Raw genomic sequence first — 24,432 nt, forward strand, 5'->3', positions numbered from 1 at the left:
CAGCTCCGGAGCCATGAGCAGCGCCGTGCTCCTCGCCCACCTCCCGGACCCCAGCAGCAGCTTCAGGGAAGACGCCCCCCGACCCCCTGTCCCGGGGGAGGAAGGAGAAGCACCATGCCCGCAACTCGCCAGCTCGTTCCTCGCCAAAAGCCAAAGCTTCAAGGCCATGCCGGTGCCTCCTGCCCCGCGGAGGAACGAGAACGGGCTCGGGGAGCCCGAGGGCAGCGCGTCCCCGGACTCCCCCCTGGCCAGATGGACCAAATCCTTGCATTCCCTCTTGGGAGATCAAGATGGTGCCTATCTTTTTCGGACCTTTCTGGAAAGGGAAAAATGTGTGGATACCTTAGACTTTTGGTTTGCCTGCAATGGCTTCAGGCAGATGGACCTTAAGGATACCAAAACTTTGCGAGTAGCCAAAGCTATTTACAAAAGGTACATCGAGAACAACAGCATCGTCTCCAAGCAGCTCAAGCCTGCTACCAAGACCTACATAAGGGACAGCATCAAGAAGCAGCAGATAGATTCCATCATGTTTGATCAGGCACAGACTGAGATTCAGACTGTGATGGAGGAAAATGCTTACCAGATGTTTTTAACTTCTGATATATACCTCGAATATGTACGGAGTGGAGGAGAGAATCCTGCTTACATCAACAGCAATGGACTGGGGAGCTTAAAAGTTGTCTGTGGCTATCTCCCGACCTTGAATGAAGAAGAGGAATGGAGCTGTGCAGACTTCAAAAACAAAATCTTGCCTTCGGTAGTTGGACTATCCAGCAAGACGTTGAGGGTTACAGCGAATGTCAGAGCCACGGAAACGATCGAGAACGGATACAGGTAAGGGAACCCCTGGAAATTGTGCTTTGTTTTAACTTTAGGGACTTTGAGAGCGCTTTTCAGAAGGCTGTTGGGGTGGGAATGGAGGGGAGGCAGGGCTTCCTGAAGGGCTGGGAGCACAGCTGCTTCCCCACACCTCCAGACACTGGAATTTGTGGGGTGTTGTCTGAGTGTGGGGGTTTTTCCCCCTCTACAGAGGAAAACAAGATCCTGTGCTCTGAAGCCCTATTGGCTCTTTCAGTTCTTTTATAGATCAAAAACTTCATAGCAACTATGTCCTCCGGACATGCGTTAATTATTGGTTCAACTTTCAAACCTATTAAGAGCAGTAGTGGAGTGGATCACAGAGACACATGAATAATGTAACCTACCAGTTCCCCAACTCCACCATCAACCGGTGTTTAACGATGTTGGTTATGTGGGAAGCAATTGTGCGGTCGTGGAGGAGGAAATGTGTGCACTGACTGCATCAAACTCTGCAACTTGGGCAGAATCTGCTTTTATTTTGACTCTGTGTGTGTGTGTGATGTGCAACTTCTCCATGGCGTGGGGTGTCTGTGTCATGTCAGAGCCATCTCGGGTGGCTTTGAGCCAGTGCATACAGGAGGATACCTGAAATTTGAGTGTTTAAGGTGGCAGAGGCATTCCAGGTGTGCTGTAACAGATCTTTGGTCGGTGTTTGGTGCTCTCATGTTGGCCGTGAGCTCAGGGTTAGGCTGCTGAAGAGGTGTCTGTCCCCAGGGGGATGTGGGGACGCTGTGTGGTGACAGGCTGTCCTTGTGCCCTGCTCCTGGGCTGCATCTGCATTGCCAGAGCCTTCTCTTTTGTTGGAATTGTTGATGGCACAGCTGTGCGAGGGTGAGGAAAGCAAGAGCCATCTCCAAGTGCAGGGGGGGATGGGAAAGAAGAGACTCTGATGAGCAAATGATGAGTTGTATAATCCTCTGAAAATGTATTCTTTCCTCTCCCCACCCTTGCCATAAATGTGGATTGTTGAATCAGGGCTGAGAGGAGAGGGCTCTGCTGCAGATGTGCGCTCTCCTCCGCCGGCCCGGCAGCCTGGGGGTTGGTATGGTGAGTGTTTGACATCTCGTTTACAGGAATTTTGAGAGTGTGGCTGTGATTCATGGACATCAAAGGGCACCAGCCTTCTCCCGGGGAGGCTTTGCTGGAGCGCTGCTCTGCTGCCCCCGGAGAGCTTCCAGCTGTGCCGGCCTTGCCGGGGCCGTGGGGCGCTGGCAGGGTCCCCCCTGCCCCGGAGGGGGCTCCGGAGCCTCTTTGGGGTCTGCTGTGCCCGAGGCTGTCCTGCCAGCGGGGCGGGATGGAGGTGCTGGCTGTGGGGACGGCAGGGATGCTCTGGGCATGGGGACAGCAGGGATGCTCTGGGCATGGGGACAGCAGGGACAGCAGGGATGCTCTGGGCATGGGGACAGCAGGGATGCTCTGGGCATGGGGACAGCAGGGATGCTCTGGGGTGGGGACAGCAGGGATGCTGGGCATGGGGACAGCAGGGACAGCAGGGATGCTCTGGGCATGGGGACAGCAGGGATGCTGGGCATGGGGACAGCAGGGACAGCAGGGATGCTCTGGGCATGGGGACAGCAGGGATGCTGGGGTGGGGACAGCAGGGATGCTCTGCATCCCGGACCCCTCCTGCCTGGGGGCTGCGGGGGGGCAGTGCTGGCAGCTGCTCTGTGCAGGGCTTGGGCTTTGGGATGCTCATCTCGTGCCTGAGCCTTTCTGCCTGAGCATCTGCTGTTCTCCAGAACTTGGTTTGAACTGCTGCCCTTCGCTGGCTTTCCAGGAGGGGGATGTTTGATGCTTTTATCTCTGAGCCTTTGTTGGGATTCAGAGCTGGAAGGGCTTGGCTGTATGTTCTACCAGAGCTGCAGGCCCTGCTAAACCCACATGTGCCTTGTCCAGGAGAGCTCTTGCAGTGCCGTGGCTGCTTGCCTGATTAGTGCTGGGCTTTTTTTCCTTTCCTTTCCCCCCCCCCACTCTTTTCTTTTTTGTCCAGGGATTAATGCAGCTTGCTCCTCACATGTCAGATCTACCCTCCTAGGACATTAGGTAGTGCATTTTGCTTTGATCACCTTCTGTTGAATTTCCAGGAGCTTTTGCTCTCCACGGGGCCAGGAGATCTCAATGCAGAGAGAGGGGAGGTCAAGCTGAGATGCTGCTCAGTTCCTCCCATTTGTGAAGCCACTTGTGCGTGCATGTGCTGGGAGCTGATGAGCATATGGATGGGTTATCTCTCATCACTCAGCATTTAGGATCGCGGCTAGGATTGGAGCTGAAGCTCGCACAAAGTCTTTCCTGGTGAGTGGCCAAACCACACCTCCCTCATGTGTGTGTTGGAATTAAGGAATTTCTGCTCAGCATGCTCTGGTTTTGAAGGGCTGTGCAGGCTCTGGCCATTCACTCCGGTGGGTTTCAATGTGATTATCCCAGCTGAGCCCACCTGACTGGGCAGCCCAGCAGTGCCAGGCCAGCCTGGTGTTTGCAGGGGAGACCACCTGGAAATCCCAGGGCAGGAACCACGGCCAAACCCACAGCAAACGGGAGACAGCAGGAAGCAGACAAGCTGAGAGACTTTGTTTGGCCCCAGTGCTGGTGATGGACAGGAACAGGAGAAGTCAAGTGAAAACACAGGGTTTGCACCTGGCTGCGGAGCAGGCGCTTGCAAACTGCTGCCTGTGTGTGTGGAGCCCTGATAGAGGGAATATTTTGAAAGCAGGACCTCCCTCTTGTCCTGCCAGGCGACTCCCCTCCCCTCTGGGCTGTGCTGTGGTTAAAACTGGCCTCCCCAGGCTGCTGTGCTGGACCTGGCCCCATGCTCCAGGAATTCCAGCTATTATTTATACGCGCGTCTAAATTTATCACGCACGACTTTGTGTACACAGAGAGCTCCTCTGCCTTTGCTGTGCCGCCGGGGTAACGCGGCTTTGCTCAGCCCAAGGTGGGCTCATCTGCCTCCCATTAGGCTCCAGCATCAGCGGGCCTGGCCTTGCTGGGGCTTGCAGATGGCCTTCTGCCTGCTCCCAGTGCTTCCTGGCCTTTGAAAGGGCCCGCTGGTGCAGCTCCTTGTGTGTGAAGTTATTGGAACCAAGTTTGGCTTCAATTATCAAAGTAAATGATGCCATTGTAAAGCTATGCTCCAAGCAGTGTTCTACAATTAGAGCGTGGAAGCTGTGATTAACATAGTTGTGTTAAAATATACTTTTTTTATTCAGGTTTGTGCATGTGTGGGTTTTTTTGCCGTTTTTTAAAAATGTTTTTAAAGCCATGGTTGCCCAGTGATGTTTGTCCCAAGAAAATACTTAATGAGATTCAGTGCTGCCTCCAACTGCTCCTTGTACAGTTTTTCTCTCTCTGTATAAGTCTGGTTTGACCTGCCCAAGTGCTTTTATTTCTAAAAGCAACCTGACAATAAAAAAAACACCCCCCACACTCTGAAATTGCACTCTTATAACAGGGGTGCTGACCAGGAGCCCCTCTGAAATTTTCATGGCATTATAATACCTCTGATATGGCCATTGCTTAACATAGCAGAGAGAGAGAGAGTTACATGCTGTGTGTCATTGCATCAAGACAAGAATAGGCTGAGAAACATCAGACATTCTCCTTGAAGCTCCAGAGCAACTGCTACCTGACAGCTGAAAACACTTTGCATATTGAGTTTGGAGCTGGGCTGTGTTTGTGTGTGCAGCATCTGTGGCAGGGGACCACCACTCTCCCTGGAATTTAAAACCCTCGCAGGCAACTTGATGCATCTGGGTGCAATTACTGGAGTAAGGTGGTCAAATTAAAATTGGGAGGAAAAAACGTCCAAAAACATTAAATGTAGCAAAACTGCTCCTGCTGGTTTTTTGAAAGGATGAGGAGATTTCACTGATTTTTCTGAAAGGATGGGGAGATTTCTGTGGGGCGATGTTGGATGTGGAGCCGGATGAGGACTTTAAATCTCTGTCAGCTTTAGGGGTTATTATTTGTTTCCTTGTCCACGAGGTGTTGGTAGGTGAGTGATGCTGGGGAAGATGAGTTTGTTCCAGCCACTTTCTCTAATTCTATGTTTGGACACACCTCCCTCTCCTGTGCCATGCCCACAGCGCTGCTGCCTCCGCCCCCAGCTCAGCCTCTGCAGGATGCTCCTGTGAGAACAGCGTGGCAAATCCAGCCCTGGGTGTGACAGGGGTGACAGACACCTCCCAGCAAGGTGCTGGGGCTGTGCTGGGGAGCATCCTGAGCCTCCTGGGGCATCCTGAGCCTCCTGGGGCATCCTGAGCCTCGTGGTCCTCAGATGCACTCTCAGACCTGAGATGGTTTCAAACCAAAGAATGGGGAGAGCTGCATCCCTTACACATTGACCCAAAAGCCCACCAGCCCCTAGGAAGGGTCTCTGGGACTGCTCATCCCCCTGATCCTGAGCAGCAAACTCCATGGCTTTTAGAGGGACTTTGTTGTAGTAGCAGCAGGATAAGTTTGCTTTCACCCACATGTGGAATTAATTTGTCTTTGAAGATTTAACTTCTTTCCTGTGGCATTCCTTACTATCTCGTTTTTTCCCCCTATTTCTTCTTCCCAGATATATATTTTTTAACATCTTGATCTCCCCATCAGAAATGCCTTGGCCTCCTTGGAAAGGAATGCAGCCCTGGCTGGGCTGAATACCTGCCTGCAGCCAGCCCCACACTGCTCATACCAGAGAGGCCCATCTTCCCCACCAGCCTTCCCCCTCCTTTTTTCTACTTTTTTCCCTTTCCCCTTATTTTTTAAAAACTTAAACCTTGCTGAGGCTCCTGCTTTTGGTGCTGGGGGAGGAGGGATGGGGTGATGGGGCGCAGGGATGAGGATGGAGATTGAGAGGGGGCAGAGGGAGGATGTTGCTGTCACTTCAACCCCAGCTGGTCCCTCCAGCCCCAGGGGGGCAGGGAGATGGAAAGGCCATTAAAAAAAACCTGCCGAGCCTGCTGGCACATTCCTTAGGCCCCCAAGTCGTGGGTAAGTGGCCCTAATTATTAAAATCAGCAGTCCTTATCAGATGACAAGGCCTTTTGCTTTGATATACAAAGGCAGAAGCTTAACAACCCCATCTTGCCCTGGAAGAGGAACAAAATGTGCACCTTAACATGCAGCTTCCAAACCTCCCTGCATAATCCCCTTATCACCTGCCAGGATGTGTATATTGATCCTGGCTGGGGTGGTGGAGGCAGGGGATGCCCGGGGGGCTCCCATGCAGTGACCCTGCCTTGGTGACCTGGCCCTGCTCCATCACAGCCTCTGTCACTGCCTGTGAATCCTTCACAGAGCTGCTCCTGAGTGCTCACCTCAAACACCCAGGCTGGGCTTCGGGTTTGCTTTTGTGGGTGAGGAGGTGTCGGGGTCAGTAACTCACGTGCCCGTTAATACAATGTGCTGGCCTCTCCTCACATCTTCCATCCATCCTGCTCTTTCCCACCCAACTCTATGCCATAAAACAGTAGTGGGTTCTCCTAAAAGCGGTGCCTTTTTGGTGTGTGTTTTTACAGTGCCTGTGTTTTTACAGTGCATCTGTCTTTGTGAGGCCAGGCCTGGGACAGGAGATCTCAGCCCTGCCCTGTGCCTCTGACACGTGGGGGTCTGTAGTTCCAGGCAGTTCTCCTGGTTCAGAGATACCAAAAATTTCTGTTTCCAAAGGGATCCTAACCCTTGTCTTCAGAGTAGAAGTAAGCATTGCTGGCTGGTTCCTTGTGCCTTTCAGTGGGACTCGAGCTGTGAACTTCTTGGACTTTTCCCTGCTGGTGCCAACAGCAGAACTCCTGCTGACCTCTGCAGTGCGGTATCAAGCCTCAAGGACTGAGTTTTCAGGGTATCAAAGGAAGCTTTGGGATTTTCCAGAGCACTTTAGAAGATGCTAAAGGTGTTTAAGGTTGTGCTTTGGGTGTGTTTAGACTCAGCATCCTGGTTTAGGCAGTGTGCTGGCTGAGTCTGAGCAGCGCGTGGTTGGTTGGCTCTGCAGAGGTTGAGTCTGGTTCCACCACAAGGATGGCGCTGCCCCCGAGCCCAGGGCTGTGTGGTAACTGTTCCTGTCCTGCCCGTGCCAGGTCCTTCAAGAGGAACGACCCTGTTAACCCCTACCACGTGAACTCGGGCTATGTCTTCGCGCCGGCCACCAGCGCCAACGACAGCGAAATCTCCAGCGATGCCCTGACGGACGACTCCATGTCAATGACGGACAGCAGCGTGTGAGTACCTGCTGCTGCTGCCCTCACTGGGCATGGGACAGCTGTGAATCAGCTCTGTGGGGCTTGGGGGAGCAATGGGCATCGCCCAAAGGAGTGTGTGCCCCAACCAGGGCATGGCAGCCTCCCTCTCTCTCCCCCTCGCGCCGTCGCCGCAGGTATGGGATACAGGGAAATAACGAATCCCTCTCTTGCCATTTTGCAACTGCAGCTGAGCAAACGTGTTCTGCCCTGCCTCATGGTGCTGCCTGACTAACCCAAGGAGTGAATGAATCTCCCTGAGCCTTTGTCTTAAGGCCAGGCTTCCTTAACTAGTTATCAGTCATCAAAGAGGAGATTACTTCCTGTAGGAAGTACTTTCTGTAATTAACGTTCGTCATTAGTGTCAGAATGTACATTAATAGGGCCAGTGACCTGAAGGGGCAAATAGCTGCTCATCTAGTGTGGCTGGGGCAGTCTTCAAAGAGCCATTTGGATGGAGCTGCCTGCATCAGGTGTGGGTGTTTCAGGAGCATACAGGCATGGGAGATGATGCTGTGGCTGAGCTCAGGAATTGCAAGCTCTGTTTTCTCCTGGCTGCTGAGAAGCAGGGTTTGACTGTCAGTTTGCTTTCCCCAGCAGGACAGAAATGGTGCTTTTGTTTCTCTGGAAGGGACAGTGAGGCTCACTTAGTGCTCCTAAGGACCATTTTCTTTAGCTTAGCAGAAGGCACATGTTGCTGTTTGTGATTCATGGTGTTCACTTCAGTGCTCTAGAAGTGCCCACCTGTAAACAGAGTGCTGCATTGCTGGTTTTTCATCTTGAAACTTCCCCAGTGTCTCTGTCAGACATGTCCAGTGGTCCCTGTGTGCTCCTCAGAGAGATTTTCATGCTGGGTTTTTGAAGTCAACATGCGTGAAGATGCATAAGGGAAAACAGGATTTACCAAAAATCCTCGATGCATAAACAAAAAACCCTTTAAATTTTTTTTTTTAAAGGCACATGTGTGTTTTGAACTGATATTACGGGAAAAAAATAGTTTGTTGTCCCAGCAGATTCCCTTATTGAACAATATTGGCATTAAATAAAAGAGCTGAATCATAGGGTGACTTCTTTATTTCTTCTTACTGGCTCTGGTTGTATGTGATCATGTGTCAACAGAGCATTCATTGGGTTAGTCATTTCTGGACCAGTGTAGGGTCACTTGGGATTCACAGGGCTAGGATTATACCCTCTCTTCACAGCAATGCCAATTGTAGGCCTTATACAGATGAGAGCACTGAGTGAGAAATAAAGTGCATGGTGGATGAAAGGCTTAACTGAATCGCTTTCAGCCCATTGTTAGTCCAGGGGAGCTTAGCGGGGATGAGAGGGCAGCAGCCCGCTTTGAAATTTGCTTGAACAAGTGAATAGGAGCTCCCCATAAAGCAGCCCTGAAAGGAGCTGCCTGTTTTTTCCTGCTGTAACAATGGCTCTGTGCAGGCTGTGAGAGTTTGGGGAAGCTTGGCTGATTAAACTGCCTGCAGCTCCAGGCTGGGGGGCTGCAGGGAGCCCGGGGGTGGCACAGGGGCACAATTCCTGCCCAGGGGTGGCAGAGAGGCACAGTTCCTGCCCGGGGGTGGCACAGGGGCACAATTCCTGCCTGGGAGTGGAAGAAGGGCAGATTTCCCGGTGACAGAGGGGTAGATTTCCTCCCTGGGGTGGCACAGGGGCAGATTTCCTGCCCAGGGTTGCAGAGGGGCAGATTCCTGCCCAGAGTCCAGGGGTGGCAGAGGGGCAGAATTCCTGCCCTGGTGTGGCTGAGGGGCAGATTTCCAGCCCAGGGGTGGCAGAGAGGCAGATTCCAGGTGGCAGAGGGGCAGAATTCCTGCCCTGGGGTGGCAGAGGGGCAGATTCCAGGTGGCAGAGGGGCAATTTCCTACCCTGACCACTTTCCAGCCCTGGAGCTGGCAGCAGGCACACTGTGCTTTTCTGCAGCTAGGAGAAGAGTTAAACTGGCACTTCTGGAAGCTGGGCCTAAAGTTCAGGCTGGTGTAAAACTTCCTTTGCAGAGGAGGAGGGCTGCTGCCAGCATCTCCAGAGCAGCTGGGATTTTGGGTGCTGGGATTTTGGCAGCTGGAGGGGCACAGAGCCACCCTGGCTGAGCCCAGGTGCTCAGCCCTGTCAGGTTTTATCCCCCTGGAACAGGAGGCCTTGTTCTGTTCCAGCAGCCTGAATGCAAATTAGTTCTTTTGGCTCATATTGGTATCAACTGAAGAGGAAAAACTTGTTCTGGAAAAGTCTGTCAGACATAGCAGTAAAGTGAGTTTGGAGTTTGTTTTTTTTTTAAATAAATCTAAGTCTGAACTGCACTGGGATTAGGAGAAATCTCCAAATAATGTGTAATCTGCCTTTTTTATTTTATTCCAGAAGCTAGGGATCATTCTGCCCCTATATATTTTGTAATAGCCACAAAGCATCATGCAAATTTCTATTTCCATTTCTTGATTGGGGGGGGGTGGGAGGAGAGGGGATTTTTTTTTTTATTTGCTTATATCTTATTTATGGATTTACTTTGGACACAGGGGAATGCTGCTGAGCAAACTTCAAATATTACCTTATCTTACAAACCAGGCTTTTGATGTTGGCAAGATCAGAGGCTTGTTTCAGAGCCGTTGCCAAATGAAGATGGGAGTGAATGCATATGCGCATGAGTCTGATATTTCAAAGCAGCAGTAAAACTACATTCAGGTTAGGTCAGGCACATCTGAGTCAAAAGGCTAAGATAATTGGCTCAGCTTAAATGGCAGCTGACTGGGTAGAAGACTTCAAACTAGTGTTTCCCCCCCAGAAAACAGATTGGCTTAGGCCCAGCCTGGTTAGGCTGAAATGTTTATAATTAAACTCTACTGTTTAGTGCCTCAACTCTGGAGCTCTTCAGCTTTTAGTAGCCAAGAGAGTGAGTGCAAGTGTTGGCTGTAGGGGCAGGGGGAGAGGTGGCACCCGGAGAGCTGGGCTGAACCTTTGGCCTGCCCCAAAGCCTCAGGCCAAGTTCAGCCCTTTCATTTCCAAGGTGCTTTGCCCTGCCTGGGGGATCTGCTCAGCATCAGGGCTCCCCCTGTCCCCCTTATCTCTGGCTGGTGGCTCCAGCTCCATCCCTCTGTCCCTCCTGCAGTCAGGGGTCACTTGGTCACCCCTTCAGCCCTGGCCTTGTCTGTTTTCCCCTGTTTTCCAGGAAAGGGTTTAGACATCTCTCAGCAGAGTGGCTGCTGAAGTCCCTTCCATTCCGCAGGCTGGCTTTCCCAAGCTGCTCCACAGCCTTCAAATATCATGGAAATACCTCTGGGTTTTTTTCATTCTTTTTTTTTTAAATTCTGCACGTTGTTACAAGTTGCAGAACTCTTCTGCCAGGGCAGAAGCAGGGAGCTGGAGGTTTGATGTGGGGCTCTCTGCTGTAACCAGAGGAATTTTAGGGGGAAGGAGCAGTTCTTGTATCAACCTCAATGAGGGCAAATCCTAAAGTGAGGAACCCACGCTGTTGGGTCAGTGTTGCTTTTCCTCCTCCTCTTTTATGACTAAACCTCCAACTCCTGCCCCATAGCCTGTCCCAGAACTGTCCCTTTGGGCAGAGATGATCCTTGTGGAGCTGGGAACTTGGGGATACCCCACAAGGAGAGGGGTTGGGGACAGAGCTGTTGGGGACAGCCTGCAGGGCTGGAGGGAGGTGGGGGATGCAGGGGGCTGCAGGACTGCCTGGCTGAATCCTTGTGGTGCACACACAACCCTTCAGCTGCTTCCCTTCCCCTCCCCATCCGGCCTCTTGGCCTTCCATGGACAGAGGACACCTCCTTTCCCACTGAGTGTGTTGATGGGGTTCATCCCATGGCTTCATATACTCATTTTTACTTTCCTTTGAAATGCCTGTTACTGGGCATTCCCTGTGCTGAAGGGCTTCCCTAAGAGACCCTTGTCTCAGGAGGCCCCAGTTAACAAACACTTCTCTGAAGGTGCAGGTGGTTTTGTCTTCATCTCAGATTTGCTTTTCTCCCATCCTCCACCAAAACTCAGACATGTCATGTGTCCCAAACCCCGTTGCCCCATGGGTTTGTGGAGCAGAAATGCTTCATGGAGCAATGGAAAAGTGCTTGGTGGCCACCAGTGGCTGTGTTGGCTGTTCTGTGCTGGGCTGCTCCTCCAGAAAGCTCCCTGTTATGCAGTGGGGACATGGGGACAATCAGCTCCTTTCATTTTCCATGTCACATGTGCTCAAAACTGTGTGTAGAGGAGGTGCTCACCTTGTGGCCTCCAGGGCCTCCCAGCATGCTCGTTTTTATTATAAAGATTTTTCCAAGTTTATTAAGATGGGATTGCTCTGATCCTTCATTCCAGGCTTTGCAGCTTAGTCTTGCTCATTAATGGCAACTGAAAGGTTTGGCCAGGATCTTCACAAAGCTGTGCCATCGCCTTCTTTGAGCTTTGAGAGTGGCATCTGATTGTCCTCCTGCAGGGAAGGGACATGGTGCCTGTGGGAAGGTGTTGTGCTGTGTGGCCACGGGAGGGGACATGCAGGGACACTTGGGGACACTGTGCCACGCTGGCTCCTCTGGCAGCAGCGTGGGGCCAGCTCTGTCTGCTCCTCCTTGGGCTGGAGTTATTTTCTCCTCTCAGGAGATGAGTCAGGTGTGGGGGCAGGTGGATGAAAGGGACAGCACCAGAGATCAAGGCTCTCCAGGCAGTCTGAGGGAAGTGGTGGAATGAGACATTCAGGATCTCCAGGCGTGCTCTTCCAGCTGGCCCCGCTGGCTGGGGAGGGCCCTTTCATCCTCTCTGGGGTGATTTTTTGTGTGGCTGGGTAAAGATGCCTGGAGTGGGATATGCAGGGGGCTGTTCCCACTGGAGAGCCTGGAGCTCCTGGCCTGGTGTCTCCTCGTGGCTTCCTGGCAGGAGCTGGGGTGGCTGTGGGCAGCAGTGTCCTGTCCATGACCATGTTCATGCCCCGAGGTGTCCTGTGCTGGCCAGCCTGGGGCAGGGGAAATCCTGGTGATCCTGGATCTTAAATGGGACTAGAGATGGGGAGCAGCCATCCATCCTCAGCTCTTCTTGTTTCCACTGTGCCAGCAGTTCATGGGGTGTCCCAAAGCTTGAGGAACATTGTGGTCCTAGAGAGCGTAATTGGATGGGGAAAAACCTGAAATTAAAGGTCATGAGAGAAACATGGTGTTGGAAGGGCCTTGGAAGTGAAGCTGATGGGATCTTTGGATGTCTGCCCATGTGGAGTTGCCTTCAGCTTTTCAGCTTTTGCTTAATTGCTGCACATCCATGTGCATCCTTTGGTGACACAGGCCCTTCCCACACCGCCGGATATTTGAGGCTTTGGTGTCATCCAGAGGGCTCAGCACCTCTGGAACAAGGCCCTGCGGCTGCCTGGGTGGCTCCAGAGGGGATGGAGAGGTGTCTCAGAGCGTGGGGACAGCCCCAGCTGACGTGGCCTCTCTTCCCTGTGCAGAGATGGGATCCCCCCGTACAGGATTGGGAGCAAGAAGCAGCTCCAGCGGGAGATGCACCGCAGCGTCAAGGCCAACGGTCAAGTTTCTCTACCTCATTTTCCGGTGAGTCCAGGAGGGAGCTGCAGGGTCTGGGTGGGCCTTGGGCAGTGCTAGGGCTGGGGACAAACACACATGGAGGGAAGGGAGCAGGGGAGGAGAGCATTTCCACCCCAGGGTGATGCCAGAGGAGAGAGGTGCTGCTGGGTGTTGAGCAGGTGCCATCTCAGCATCATTCCAAACCCTGCTTGTGCATGGTCACATCTTGGTCTTTCCTGAAACCAGCTGCTAATGAGGAATTTCCAGGGGCACTGAATTTGTCGTGTTGGTGAAATCCCAAGTGGAGATGTGTTGGTTCAATCCCAGTGGGCCTAGTGGGAGCCTTGGCTCTGGCTGCCACCCTGACACTCCTGTGGTGCTTGGCCTCGTGTGCGTGGCTGTGAGAGCTGGTGTGTGAGCTGGGGGTGAGCTCTCTCCCAAAAGACAGTGCTGGCAGCAGATCCCTGCCTGGCTTTGAGGGATCTGATGCACGGTGCTGCCCTGCTCTTCAAAATTAACTCGCTGACTTGCTAATTCAGTTGACTCGCAGCCTCTCGATTCCTGCAGTGAATAAACTGTTTACACAGACAAGTGTAAACTTATCTTGTCTTGAGATTAATATGCTAAAATTCCTCTTTCTGCTGTCTTAAGCAGCAAGAAGTCATAGATGATATTTCTGGTGGAAGGTCGGGGGGTGGTTTATGTGGTTTTTCTTTTTGGTATTTTTTTTTTCCCCTTCCTTCCTAAAGAAAGTTCTATAGCCTGAGCTTGTAAATTAGATTATTTTGTCCCAGGGCGTGCAAATCGACTTTCTCTGTAAGGCAGTGCTTTGATCAGGGACTGAATAGAGCCAGCTTGTGTAAGAGTGACAATTTCCAGCAGAGTGGCCTTTTTCTACCCTCACATCATTTCTGGAGCTAAGTGGTTGCCGGAGAGAGGCCCCACCTCATCTGGTGGGTAGTATGTGAAAGAGTTGGCAGTTCAGCTTTCTGCTTTCGGGGGGGAGAAAGAGGGAGAGTGGGGGCGAGGAGTGGGGTGTGTGGGGATGGCAGGAGGGAGGGCAGAGTCAAGTGGGTGGTTTCTTTTTCCTCCTTTTTTTTTTTTTTCCCTTTCCTCCCCTTTTCCTGCCATGTTTGCTTCTTTTGGCAGAAATTCGCGTTTTGCCTTTTTATATTCTGCACTTGATTTGGAGATGTTCCCTTTTTCCCTTGATAGATCTGCTTGAGGCAGCCAAGCTCAGCAGTGTAGCACGGCTAGCCTGCAGCAGCTTTCTTCATTTTCTGTACAAAGAGATGGAGGGGGGGGGAAGAGATCTAGGACACTGTTGAGACAACACTACCTCAAAGGTGCCCAGTGTGTAGCCAGGAAATAAATTACCAGCACTTCTCTGATCTGCAACCGTTTGACTTCTTTTTTTTTTTTTTTTTCCCTCCTTTCCCTTTTTCTCCCCCATCTTATTTTTTTTAATTTCCAACTCCTTTCTGTTTATACTCACTTTATTCCTTTAGTTAAAGTCTCTCTCCCTCCCACCTCAGAGGTTTTTTTTTTTTTTTTTTTTTTTTTGATGTTTGACAACAGTCTTTGAAGATTTTCTACTTCAGAGTAGCTACTGATGGGCTGGTTGTACTACAGAGAGAACAAGCGGGGTTCCTCAGAGTGCGACCAACTGCTCCTGCCGAAGGCAAACGCTGGTGGGGAGGATGTCACTCCATGAGGCCACAGCACTAGCTCATAAAAATCCAGAGCAGACCATGCCTAGTTGCGGTCGTCTTTTCATCCAAACATGGAGACACAACAAGCGTGGCGGGGCCGGCGATGCCGCGGCGGCGAAGCGCCCGCGCCCCGCTAAACACATTGCCTTGTGCCTTCTGTCCCCGCTCCTTGTAGAGGACCCACCGGCTTCCCAAGGAGATGACCCCGGTGGAGCCAGCCGCCTTCGCCGCCGAGCTCATTTCCCGGCTGGAGAAGCTGAAGCAGGAGCAGGAAACCATGGACTGTCTGGAGGAGAGGCTGCAGCAGATCAAGGAGGTAGGATTAGCGCTCGCAGAGCTCCGCGTGCCACCCGGCCGGCGGGGCGGTGGGAGGGGGGACATCCCAGGGGGGACATCCTGGGGGAACATCCCGGGGGGGTCATCCCAGGGGGAACATCCCAGGCGGGACATCCTGGGGAACATCCCGGGGGGACATCCCGGCATGTGCCCCGCCAGCTCCCGGCCCCTTCCATTCATTCCCTGCCATCCTTGTCTGGCAGGACGAGGAGAAGGAGGGCGCCGAGCTCCCTGCCAGCCTGCAGAGCGGCCGGGACGTCGCCAACCCGCAGCACCCGCTGTCGCTCCTGCCCTCGGGCAGCTACGAGGAGGACCCCCAGGCCATCCTGGACGAGCACCTGTCCCGCGTGCTGAAGACCCCCGGGTGCCAATCGCCCGGCGTGGGCCGGCACAGCCCCCGCGCCCGCTCGCCCGACCGGCTGCCCGCGGGCAAGCTGCCGCCGGGCACGGCCTCGCTGGCCGCCTGCGCCCTGCTGGGCAAGGGCTTCATCGCCACCAAGCAGACCACCAAGCACGTCCACCACCACTACATCCACCACCACACCGTGCCCAAGAGCAAGGAGCAGATCGAGGCCGAGGCGGCGCAGCGGGTGCAGTGCTGCTGCCCGGCGGGCGGCGACTACTACTGCTACCCCAAGTGCAAGGGCCACCCCAAAAACACTGACCCCCCTCTCTCCCCGCTGGAGCCCTTCGGGTAAGTCACCAGCATCTCCACGGCACCCACCCCAGGCATCACCCATCGTCCTGCTGTGGTTGATGGGGACGGGGCTGAGTGTCCCTTTTTGCCACCAGCAGGACGGGCACGCTGCTGAAGAGGCCGGGCCGAGGAGGAGGGGACAGCGTGGCCCCTGGGGACGGGGGGCTGCCCGGCCCTGCTGGGGTGCAGCTCCCGGGGGGCGAAGCGGATCGGGCACAGAACGTCTGGCAGTGGATGCTGGAGAGCGAGAGACAAAATAAGCACAAGACCCATAGGTAAATACGCAGCTGTCTGCAGCAATATCGCTCCCGGTAAATATTTATATATTACATGGGCTGTCTATTTTTACAATCGCTAAAAACAAATGAGACTCTTTGCTCCTCCGGTTTAATATAAAAGCTGTTCCGCAGAACCAGAAAAACCACAAAAATGTCATGTTTTTGGCAATAAACCTCCTTTCATGTTATGACAGACTTTTGAGAGGGAGCGAGCAGAATAGGAGCTGCTATTAAAGTCATATTTTCCAGCTTTTCTAACCCGACTTCTTCCCTTCCCCAAGCACACAAAGCACAAAGAAGGCCTACAGCTCCGACTGCGCCAAGGGGGCCCCCGGCCGCCACCACCCCTGGGGGACGGGCAGCCACCCCCGCGGGGCACAGCCCGCCCACCCCTTCGTGCAGGACCCCGCCATGCCCCCGCTGACGCCCCCCAACACCCTGGCCCAGCTGGAGGAAGCGTGCCGCCGCCTGGCCGAGGTCTCCAAGCCGCAGAAGCCACGGTACGGCCTGGGCAGGGACGGTCCCTGTCCCACCATGGGGACAAACGGGGCTGGGGGAGCTTTGCTGAGGGTGGATGGGGATGTGACCTGCCTGTCCAGGCAGAGGGATGGCCATGGGATGTGTGACAGTCGTGGGGATGTGACAGCCATGGGATGTGTGACAGCCATGGGGACAGCCATGGGGGCATGGGACAGCCATGGGGATGAGGGACAGCCATGGGGATGTGTGACAGCCATGGGGATGTGTGACAGCCATGGGGACAGCCATAGGGGCATGTGACAGCCATGGGGATGAGGGATGGCCATGGGGACAGCCATAGGGGCATGTGACAGCCATGGGGATGAGGGATGGCCATGGGGACAGCCATGGGGACAGCCATGGGGACAGCCATGGGGACAGCCATGGGGACGTGTGACAGCCATGGGGACGTGTGACAGCCATGGGGACGTGTGACAGCCATGGGGATGTGTGACAGCCATGGGATGTGTGACAGCCATGGGGACAGCCATGGGGATGTGTGACAGCCATGGGGACAGCCATGGGGACGTGTGACAGCCATGGGGACGTGTGACAGCCTCCTGGCCGAGCCCAGAGGATGAGCCTCTGTTCCAGCCCCACCCTGCACCGGCACAAACAGTTGCAATCCGAGGGTATTACTTCCACTCTTTTGATGGCTGCAATTTGCCCGTTTTTCCTCTGGGACAGGCTCCAGCTACATTCCAAGTGGGGAATTGGACTGGTTATCGTTCATTTGGGTACGGGAGGATAAATTAGCCCACAGCATTTTTAATTCTTCCTTTGATTGTTTACAACATGTGAGGCTTGATACAAAGAGCGAACTTAACGACCCACAGGAGACTTCAATTAGGGAGATTGTATTTCAACAATTTTTTTCTTAAAGTTGTTTTTTCTCTTTTTTTTTTTTCCCCCCTCCTTCTTCCCCACTTGATTTTCCCCTCCCCACTTCAGATGTTCAACCTCAAATCAGCAGAGGGACCGAAACCACTCCGCTGCCATTCAGGGGGGCAGCTCCCCTTTCTGCAATGCAAGTCTAACGACAGAAGAGTGAGTATTGCACGTGCAGAAAAGGGAAATAAATAAATATATATATATATATATCATAATTATATTTTCATTAAATGGATTGCTCTTTGAAAGGAGAGGAAATTCTTATATCTGAAATTTCCCCTTTCAAACATTCTTCTTAAAGAAAGAACAAAACATTTTCAAATCTTGTCTCCGGCTCTTTTTAACTTGCATTCCTGTAAAGTGGACAAAGATTGGATTAGTCTAATTACAGGATGGTTCTTTTAACAAGAAATCTGCTACAGAGAGGTCTAAAATGGCCTAAATAATTAAAGTTTTCTTTCTTACCCTCTTCATCTTAAGCAATGAGTAATGTTTGAAGTCCAGACTGAGCCACCTGACTAGAGCCTTTCATTTTTAATTGGTTGACCTTAAGTCCACCAGCTGTCTTTGCTAGCAGCTTTTTTTCTGAAACCACTCTACAAAGACTTAGAACAAATTAGGAAGACTAAATTACTGCGGACTAACACTTTGTGACCTTTTGACATGCCGAGTGTACATTGCCTCAGAAGCAGTTGTAGATTTGCCTGCATGGTATTCACTGGAGTGTTGCCATTTTGCTGGGTAATATTGTTTTAATTATTCTTTAAGAAGCGTTGCTTGGGTGCAAATGGCAGAATCCAGTTAATTTTATCCTCACTGGGAAAAATAAGATTACCTGGGTGCTTGAGGTGGAGCATCTGGCAGGGGATTTGGTGGTTGCAGGTGGGTTTGGGCATGAGGAGGAAGCTTGGGAGATGTTTTATGTGAGGGCAGATGAAAAAAGCCTTTAAAATCCTGGGGGTGCAGTGCTGGGGCTCTCTGGGGAGCCCAACCTCCATCCCTCAGCTTCCCCTTTGCCATGCCATGATCCCAGGGGGGAATGGCTTCAAGGTGAAGGAGGGTGGATTTGGGTTGGATATTAGGAAGGAATTGTGGGCAGGCCCTGGCACAGGTGCCCAGAGCAGCTGTGGCTGCCCTGGATCCCTGGAGTGTCCACATCCAGGCTGGACAGGATTTGGAGCAGCCTGGGATGTGGAAGGTGTCCCTGCTCATGACAAGGGGTTGAAACTGGATGATATTTAAGGTCCTTTCCAACCCAAGCCATTCTGTGATTCCCACTGTGGAAATCCAGCAAAGGGCTGTGCAAACACAAATCCCAACCATTTTCCAGACAGTACAGGAATATCTGATTTTCAGGGCATTTCTGACAGCATTCACCAGCTCCACTGCTGGTTGGAGTGAGGTGAAACAGCCTGTTCTCAATGAAAAACCTGAGGGTTTTGCGTGTGTTTTCTGTTTTGCAGTCACAAAGAGCCAAAGAAACTGCCAGTTGTTCACACCTCTCAGTCTGGTGAGCTGGTTGTCACCTATTTTTTTTGCGGAGAAGAAATTCCCTACAGGAGGATGTTAAAGGCCCAGAGCCTGACACTTGGGCACTTTAAAGAACAGCTGAGCAAAAAGGGAAATTACAGGTAAGAATGTGTGATTTGTTTGTTCTTTAGTGGGTTACAGCAAGTCAGAAGAGTTAGCAGATATTTTGCAGGGCTGCTGCAGTGACACTTTGGATTTTCAGAGGCTGTGGATCTTCTTGGTCTATTCCCACTCAAAGCAGGAGCAATGTGGAGATGGAGAGAGGAGCCTTGGCTGTAGGGCCACCTCCTCCCTTCCTCCCCAGCCTTTTCCCAGTTGCATTCCCTATGCTCCAGCCCTTCTCCAAAAAGCTTCAGTAGCAGGGAAGTTGGATTAGGCACAGAGCAGTGGGATTCAGATTCCAAACTGGGGTCAGGGCTCACCTGGGTGCTGGCCTCCTGCTTTGTTTAACTATTTCATTTTTGATTACTTTTTGCAATGCTGTGGCCATCAATGGGGTCAGTGATGGGTGGGATGGTGCTGCTGAGGGACATGGGGATGGCGCTCGCTCCCTTTTCTCTTCATTTGAGGGCAAAAAAAACCTCTCCTGCAGGGAAAGCTCCACCAGCAATACCCAGTTCCTCCTCAGAAACACCAACAAACCCTGCTGCTCTGGTTTCTAGCTCCCACCTCCCAGTTTAACCAGTTTGCTGCTTCCTCTGCTCACTTTGCTGCCTTGGCTCAGTATCTTCACTCTGGCTCTTTTTGGCTGCCCTTTCCCAGTGGGTCTGGGCACCCTTGGGATGCTCTGTTGGCCACTTCTCCTGCAGGGTGAGCAGGACAGGGACATTCCAGCTATTTTTTTTATTTTGCACTGAATTTGGTGGTGTTTCAGAGAGCTGGGTGTCCTGCCCTGTAACTGGCAGCCTCTGATTTAACCTGCAAATGTTCATTTTGGTTTGGTACAAGGAGTCCCCAGCTTGCTGCCCCATCACTGGCCTCTCTCTAGGTGTGGAAATTCCACCTGTGCAAACCAGGGGCTCTTGCACAGTAGGGCTGAAATATTCCAGTTCCTCTCCAAACCATCTTTGCAGCCCACCCAGCTGCCATTGGATGGCACCAACCAGCAAGTGCATCCAACCTGGACACCCTGCAGGATAATCCCTGGGCTCCTGGCACCCTAAAGCCTGTCCCACTGTACTCCTCCTCATCTGCAGACCAATTTCCTTGGCCTCACCACTGCTCTGCCACTGCCCAGTGGCTGTGTTGTCCCAATTCCTCCCAAAAATCCCAACTTTTTAAAATGCTTATTGGTTTTCTGTGACATTTTTCATGTGATGCCCAAGTGCAAGACTAGGCTCCTGAAACCTCTGTGGCCCAAAAGCCCCTCCAGGTGCAATTATTTGTGCCTTGTCGGACTGTAATTACTTTAGAAAATGTTTTTAAGTGACTGACAAGGATGAAACAACGTTTTGCTTAGATCTCACCCCTTTACACCTGGGTAAAGACAATACAGAAATTTATAAAAGGAACTTGGGTACGTGCCCAGTATTTTATCTTGCACAGACACAAGGTGAAACTAATTACACAAATGTGTGTACCTCCAGGGAATCATTTTGATCTAAGCTTTGACTTTTGGCTGGACTTTGAGTGAAACTGCGGGTGACCTTCAGGGGAGAGGTCCGCAGTGCCCGGAGTGGCGTGTGTGTTAGGGGAGGCACTAACTAGGCTGCTTTGGTCACATCTGGCATTGATTTCTTTTTAAGGCACATTTAATAAGCATGTCTTTGAAGCCCTTGCCTTTCATTTAATGCACAAAGACATGCAGAAATGCTCCACTCTCCAAATTCTTTATTGATTGGATCAGTTTGCGAGGCGCGGGTACCTCGGGCTCCCGCGATGCCAGAGCCCCGCCGGGGAAGCGCTGCCTTGGCTTTCCAACCATCCCCCCCCAAAAAAACCCCAAAAATTAAAAAAAAAAAAAAAAGGAATTAAGCAGTGATTTAATACTGATGGCGTTAACAAAAAACAAACATACACGCACAGAAAAAAGTGGGTGGTGTCGGGTAATCTGGGGATGGCAGTGGTTCAAAACAGAGCTGCGAGGCCGGGCCCGCGTGCCTCGATTGGTGCCAGATGTCCCAAAAAATAAAATTTAAAAAAAAAAAAGGAGCAAAGCTTGCCACATAAAATATGTTTCAATGGAAAGCCCATTGCTGAGCAAATAAGAGCAGAGTGACTTGTTTGAAGATGTTGTGGGGGTGGATTTTTTTTTTTTTCTTTCTGCTTTGCCTCCTCCTTTTCTTATTTTTCCCCGTTTCTCTGCGAAATAAGGTTGTAATTATGTAAAAGGTCATAGCGTGTTTTCTCAAATAAAAATTTTGTAAACACAGCCGGGGTTTGGGCTTGGGGAGGAAGTTCTAGGGAAGAGTGGCTGTTATCTGGACAGGGGAGAGGGAAGGGAAAGTTCTTTGTAACTCATTCAGACTTTCCTTGGGTTTTTTGGGTTTATTTCAAGGCTGCTGTCCTGGAGAGTTGTGGCCTTGACCTGCAGCACGGAAGTTGGTGGGAGTTGGGCCATTGACTTCCCTGAGTGCAGGCTCTGAAGGACTCAAATAATAAGTTTTTTCCTTGCTGAGCCATTAAAGATCCAACATGTATCAATTCTGCTTGGAATGACTTCACAAAAATACATCCTAACCATACCTGGGCTAATTAGAGGTGGTTTCATCTCATTGACTGAAAAGAGGGATCTTTTATCCCCCCACCAAAATAATTTTAATGTCCCTAAAAATAAAGAGATATTTCAAAAACCCATCATAAAAAAAGTCACTAAATAAAAATGTCTGATTCCAAGGCCTTTCTGTGGCTCTTCCAGTTTTAGTAGTAAAAGTGAGCTTCATTTGATCTCCTTTGCCATCCTGAAGAAAAAAATCATAATTACAAACCCCTTTCTCCCTGACAAACATCTGCCAACCCGAGTTGTCAGGGGAGGAGTTAATTTTATATATGTATATATAAAATATATATGTATATATAATTTTTTAAATATATATAGATTTTTTTTTCTTTGCAATCCATCTGCTGGAATATTTTCCATCCCTGGCAATCAGATGGCAAAGCCCTTTTCCAAGGGGAAAGCAGGAATCTCCAAGGAGGTGTTGGGCGGCAGACGGACAGACTCCCTAAATGCTACCCCTCTGAATGGAAGCCCTTCATTTGTGCATATGCAATTAAGCAGCCTTAGAAGGAAGAAAGCTCCAAACGGGATAAAAGGAACCTTTAATCAAGAAGCTGAACGGTCTAATTCAGGATAATAGAGGGGTCCTTAGTGTTTGACACGGGAGGGGTGGGGGTGCTTTTTGTCTCGGCAGCGTTGGCTTCATGATCTAACGACCCGGAGCAAAAGAGCAGGAATGCAGGACACTGCTGCTTGACCTCGCTGTGTCGCAGCCCAGGGGCTGGACCAGCTCTCCCAGTGCTCCTGAGCCTCGGGAAGCAAGGCAGGAGTTTGTGTCCCTTAGCTTGCCCCCGGTTGTTCCAAGTCCATGGGGGTTTTTTCCTGCGGAGTTTCAGCTCCTGCGTTGCAGGAAGCTGGGGATGGTTTGCTTTTCATCCATCCTTTTAATAACAGTTGCTAATTTTAATGTTGGCCTTCAGCTTTGAAACGAGAAAACACATGAAAGAAAGAAGGTGGGGAGAGAGGGGAACCTTGAGAATGCTTGGCTTTGAAATCCTGTTTATTTATTTTTAAATGAGATATTTGACCAGAAATCACGGCGCTTTCTAATTTTCTTCATGGCTGGGGGTACCACTGCCGGTGTGTGTGATCTGCTCACTGGAGAAGCTGTTGTCACCCCTGAGGAGCATTCACAGCCCTGCTCCTTCCATCCCACCCCATCCCTGCTGCCCCAGGGATGCTTTCAAGCCACCAGACCCGAGCACCCCAGAGGTGTTCCTGGAGGAGCATCCTCAGGAGGGAGAAACTGGAAACTCATCCTTACAAAAGAGCAAACAAAGCATCCTTTGCCTTTTAGCCTTTTGATTTATTTGGTTTTTAACCTGTCTTTGAATTCTCTTTGCCACAGATACTACTTCAAAAAGGCCAGTGACGAGTTTGACTGCGGGGCGGTGTTCGAGGAGGTTTGGGAAGACGAAACCATCCTGCCCATGTACGAAGGGAGGATCCTCGGGAAGGTGGAAAGGATTGATTGATGGCATCTCTGCTCCTCAACCTAGGAAAATCTTTGGACACACAACAGTAGTGATGACAAGGCAAGAGGAAGAAAAAAAAAAAATAAAACCACTCTGAAGGAAAAGTTTTGAACCAATGAAGAAGAAAAAAAAAAAGTGAAGTCTGTGAAGACTTTGCTGAATTAGCCTTAGAGGAAAAGAATGGCATTTATTATTCATGAGTTGGGTACTGAGATGATAAAAACCCTGGACTATTTATTAGAAACATGACCACTGTTGGCTATTGGAGATGCAGACCGTGTGTGAGAGACTTCCATACATAATATATGATTTCCTGGGGATCTGAAATCTATGGACTAAGAGAAACTGTGTATAGCTTACCTTAACAGTAATCCTTATTGATATTTATTGAACAGTCTGTTTTCCCCTAAGTCCAGTTTTTGGATATGCTGCTTTAACAATGGAGAAGAGAGGGGCTGGGAGGTGGGGTGAGGGGAGGAAGGAGTATTTTATTTTTTTACGTTTTTCCCACTATCTAAAATTTACGAATTTGGAGCACATTCGTGATGGTTTTTTGGTTTTTTATTTGAAAGGGGAGAAGGGAAGGAGTGAGGTCGTGCCCAGTATTTCTCCAAGTGAAGATAAAACTTTCCTAAAGAAATAATATTAATAATAATAGTAATAATAATAATAAAAGCCAAAATAAAAATCCATTCACCTAGAGACCGGTGCATTTTAATCTATGCTGCTCTAATTTGAAATAAAGGTCTTAAACATTAACTCTATTTAGCTGCAATATAACAACAACAGCAACAGGTTATTTTGTCCATGGATTTTGGCGGGGTGAGGATTTTGCCTTGCTGCTCTCAGTGATGCCCAAGGTAGAGCAAAACCCCGAGCCTGGGAGGGCTGTACAAGGAGCCATCCCATTCCCATGTCCATATTTAGCACAGCTCGAGGTTCAAAAGGTCGGAAAAGCCCGTGTGGGTTCCACAGAGCTGAAGGTTTTTGGCACTGTTTGTGTTTCACGGCCGTGTTCGGCTCGGTGTGGAGCGTGTGTGTCCGCGTGTGCTGGCGTTTGGTTGGGTTTTTATTTCTGGCTGGGTTTTTCTCTGCCTCCCCTTGAACACCCACAGGAGATGTGGGTGAAGGCTCTGGGAGCTCTGTGGGGTCGGGTTTTTTGGGGCAGAACGAGCCTTTCCCGAGAAAGACCTTGCATTTCAACAGTTGGGTTTTGTGTTGATTAAGTTAATCTGTGCATTCTGTTTGCCATTGCTACTTTGTGTAAGTCTGTATATATTGTAGAAAATGTATGGTGGAAATATTAATACACTATCTCTAGTGTTTTTTAAATTTAATCAGTACAGTACCTGTGCCTGCATGGTGTTACAGACCATGCTTCGCCCTATATTCAGGGTTCAAGCTTTCCCTTGCTTGTTTAAGGGGTTTATGTATAAATATATTTTATGCCTTTTATTACAAGTCCTGTACTCATGACTTTTGCCATGGCATTTTGTTCTACTTATACTGTAAATTATGCATTATAAAGAGTTTCATTTAAAAAAAAAATTACTTGGTACAATAATTATTGTAATTAAGAGATGTAGCCTTTATTAAAATTTTATATTTTTCAAATTAATATTGTCTTGACTTTTTTTTCACCCTTAATACCTTAAAAAAGGGTTTTTTTCTCATCTG

At 50.6% G+C, this 24,432-nt stretch overlaps 1 protein-coding gene across 2 annotated transcripts; it reads left to right on the top strand.

Moving 5' to 3' along the window:
- The first annotated feature begins 10 nt into the window (after positions 1-10).
- On the top strand, positions 11-23,457 carry AXIN2 (axin 2). Of its 2 annotated transcripts, none has more exons than XM_064728182.1 (10): positions 11-837; positions 6,921-7,061; positions 12,523-12,625; positions 14,486-14,626; positions 14,850-15,340; positions 15,439-15,618; positions 15,903-16,121; positions 17,092-17,187; positions 18,495-18,662; positions 22,629-23,457. In XM_064728182.1, the coding sequence occupies exons 1-10, from the start codon at positions 14-16 to the stop codon at positions 22,753-22,755; spliced, it is 2,490 nt and encodes an 829-aa protein (XP_064584252.1). In that variant the 5' UTR covers positions 11-13; the 3' UTR covers positions 22,756-23,457. The 2 variants fall into 2 exon arrangements, with proteins under 2 accessions (XP_064584252.1, XP_064584253.1); XM_064728183.1 differs by having other exon boundaries at positions 15,442-15,618.
- The last annotated feature ends 975 nt before the right edge of the window (positions 23,458-24,432 follow it).

This window comes from Zonotrichia leucophrys, chromosome 18 (assembly GCF_028769735.1).
Source record: "Zonotrichia leucophrys gambelii isolate GWCS_2022_RI chromosome 18, RI_Zleu_2.0, whole genome shotgun sequence".
NCBI lineage: Eukaryota > Metazoa > Chordata > Aves > Passeriformes > Passerellidae > Zonotrichia > Zonotrichia leucophrys.

Coding starts and splice junctions, on each gene's coding strand:
- AXIN2 (XM_064728182.1), top strand. CDS start 14: ATGAGCAGCGCCGTGCTCCTCGCCCACCTCCCGGACCCCAGCAGCAGC. Junction 838..6,920: donor ACGATCGAGAACGGATACAG/GTAAGGGAACCC, acceptor TGCCCGTGCCAG/GTCCTTCAAGAGGAACGACC. Junction 18,663..22,628: donor AGCAAAAAGGGAAATTACAG/GTAAGAATGTGT, acceptor TCTTTGCCACAG/ATACTACTTCAAAAAGGCCA.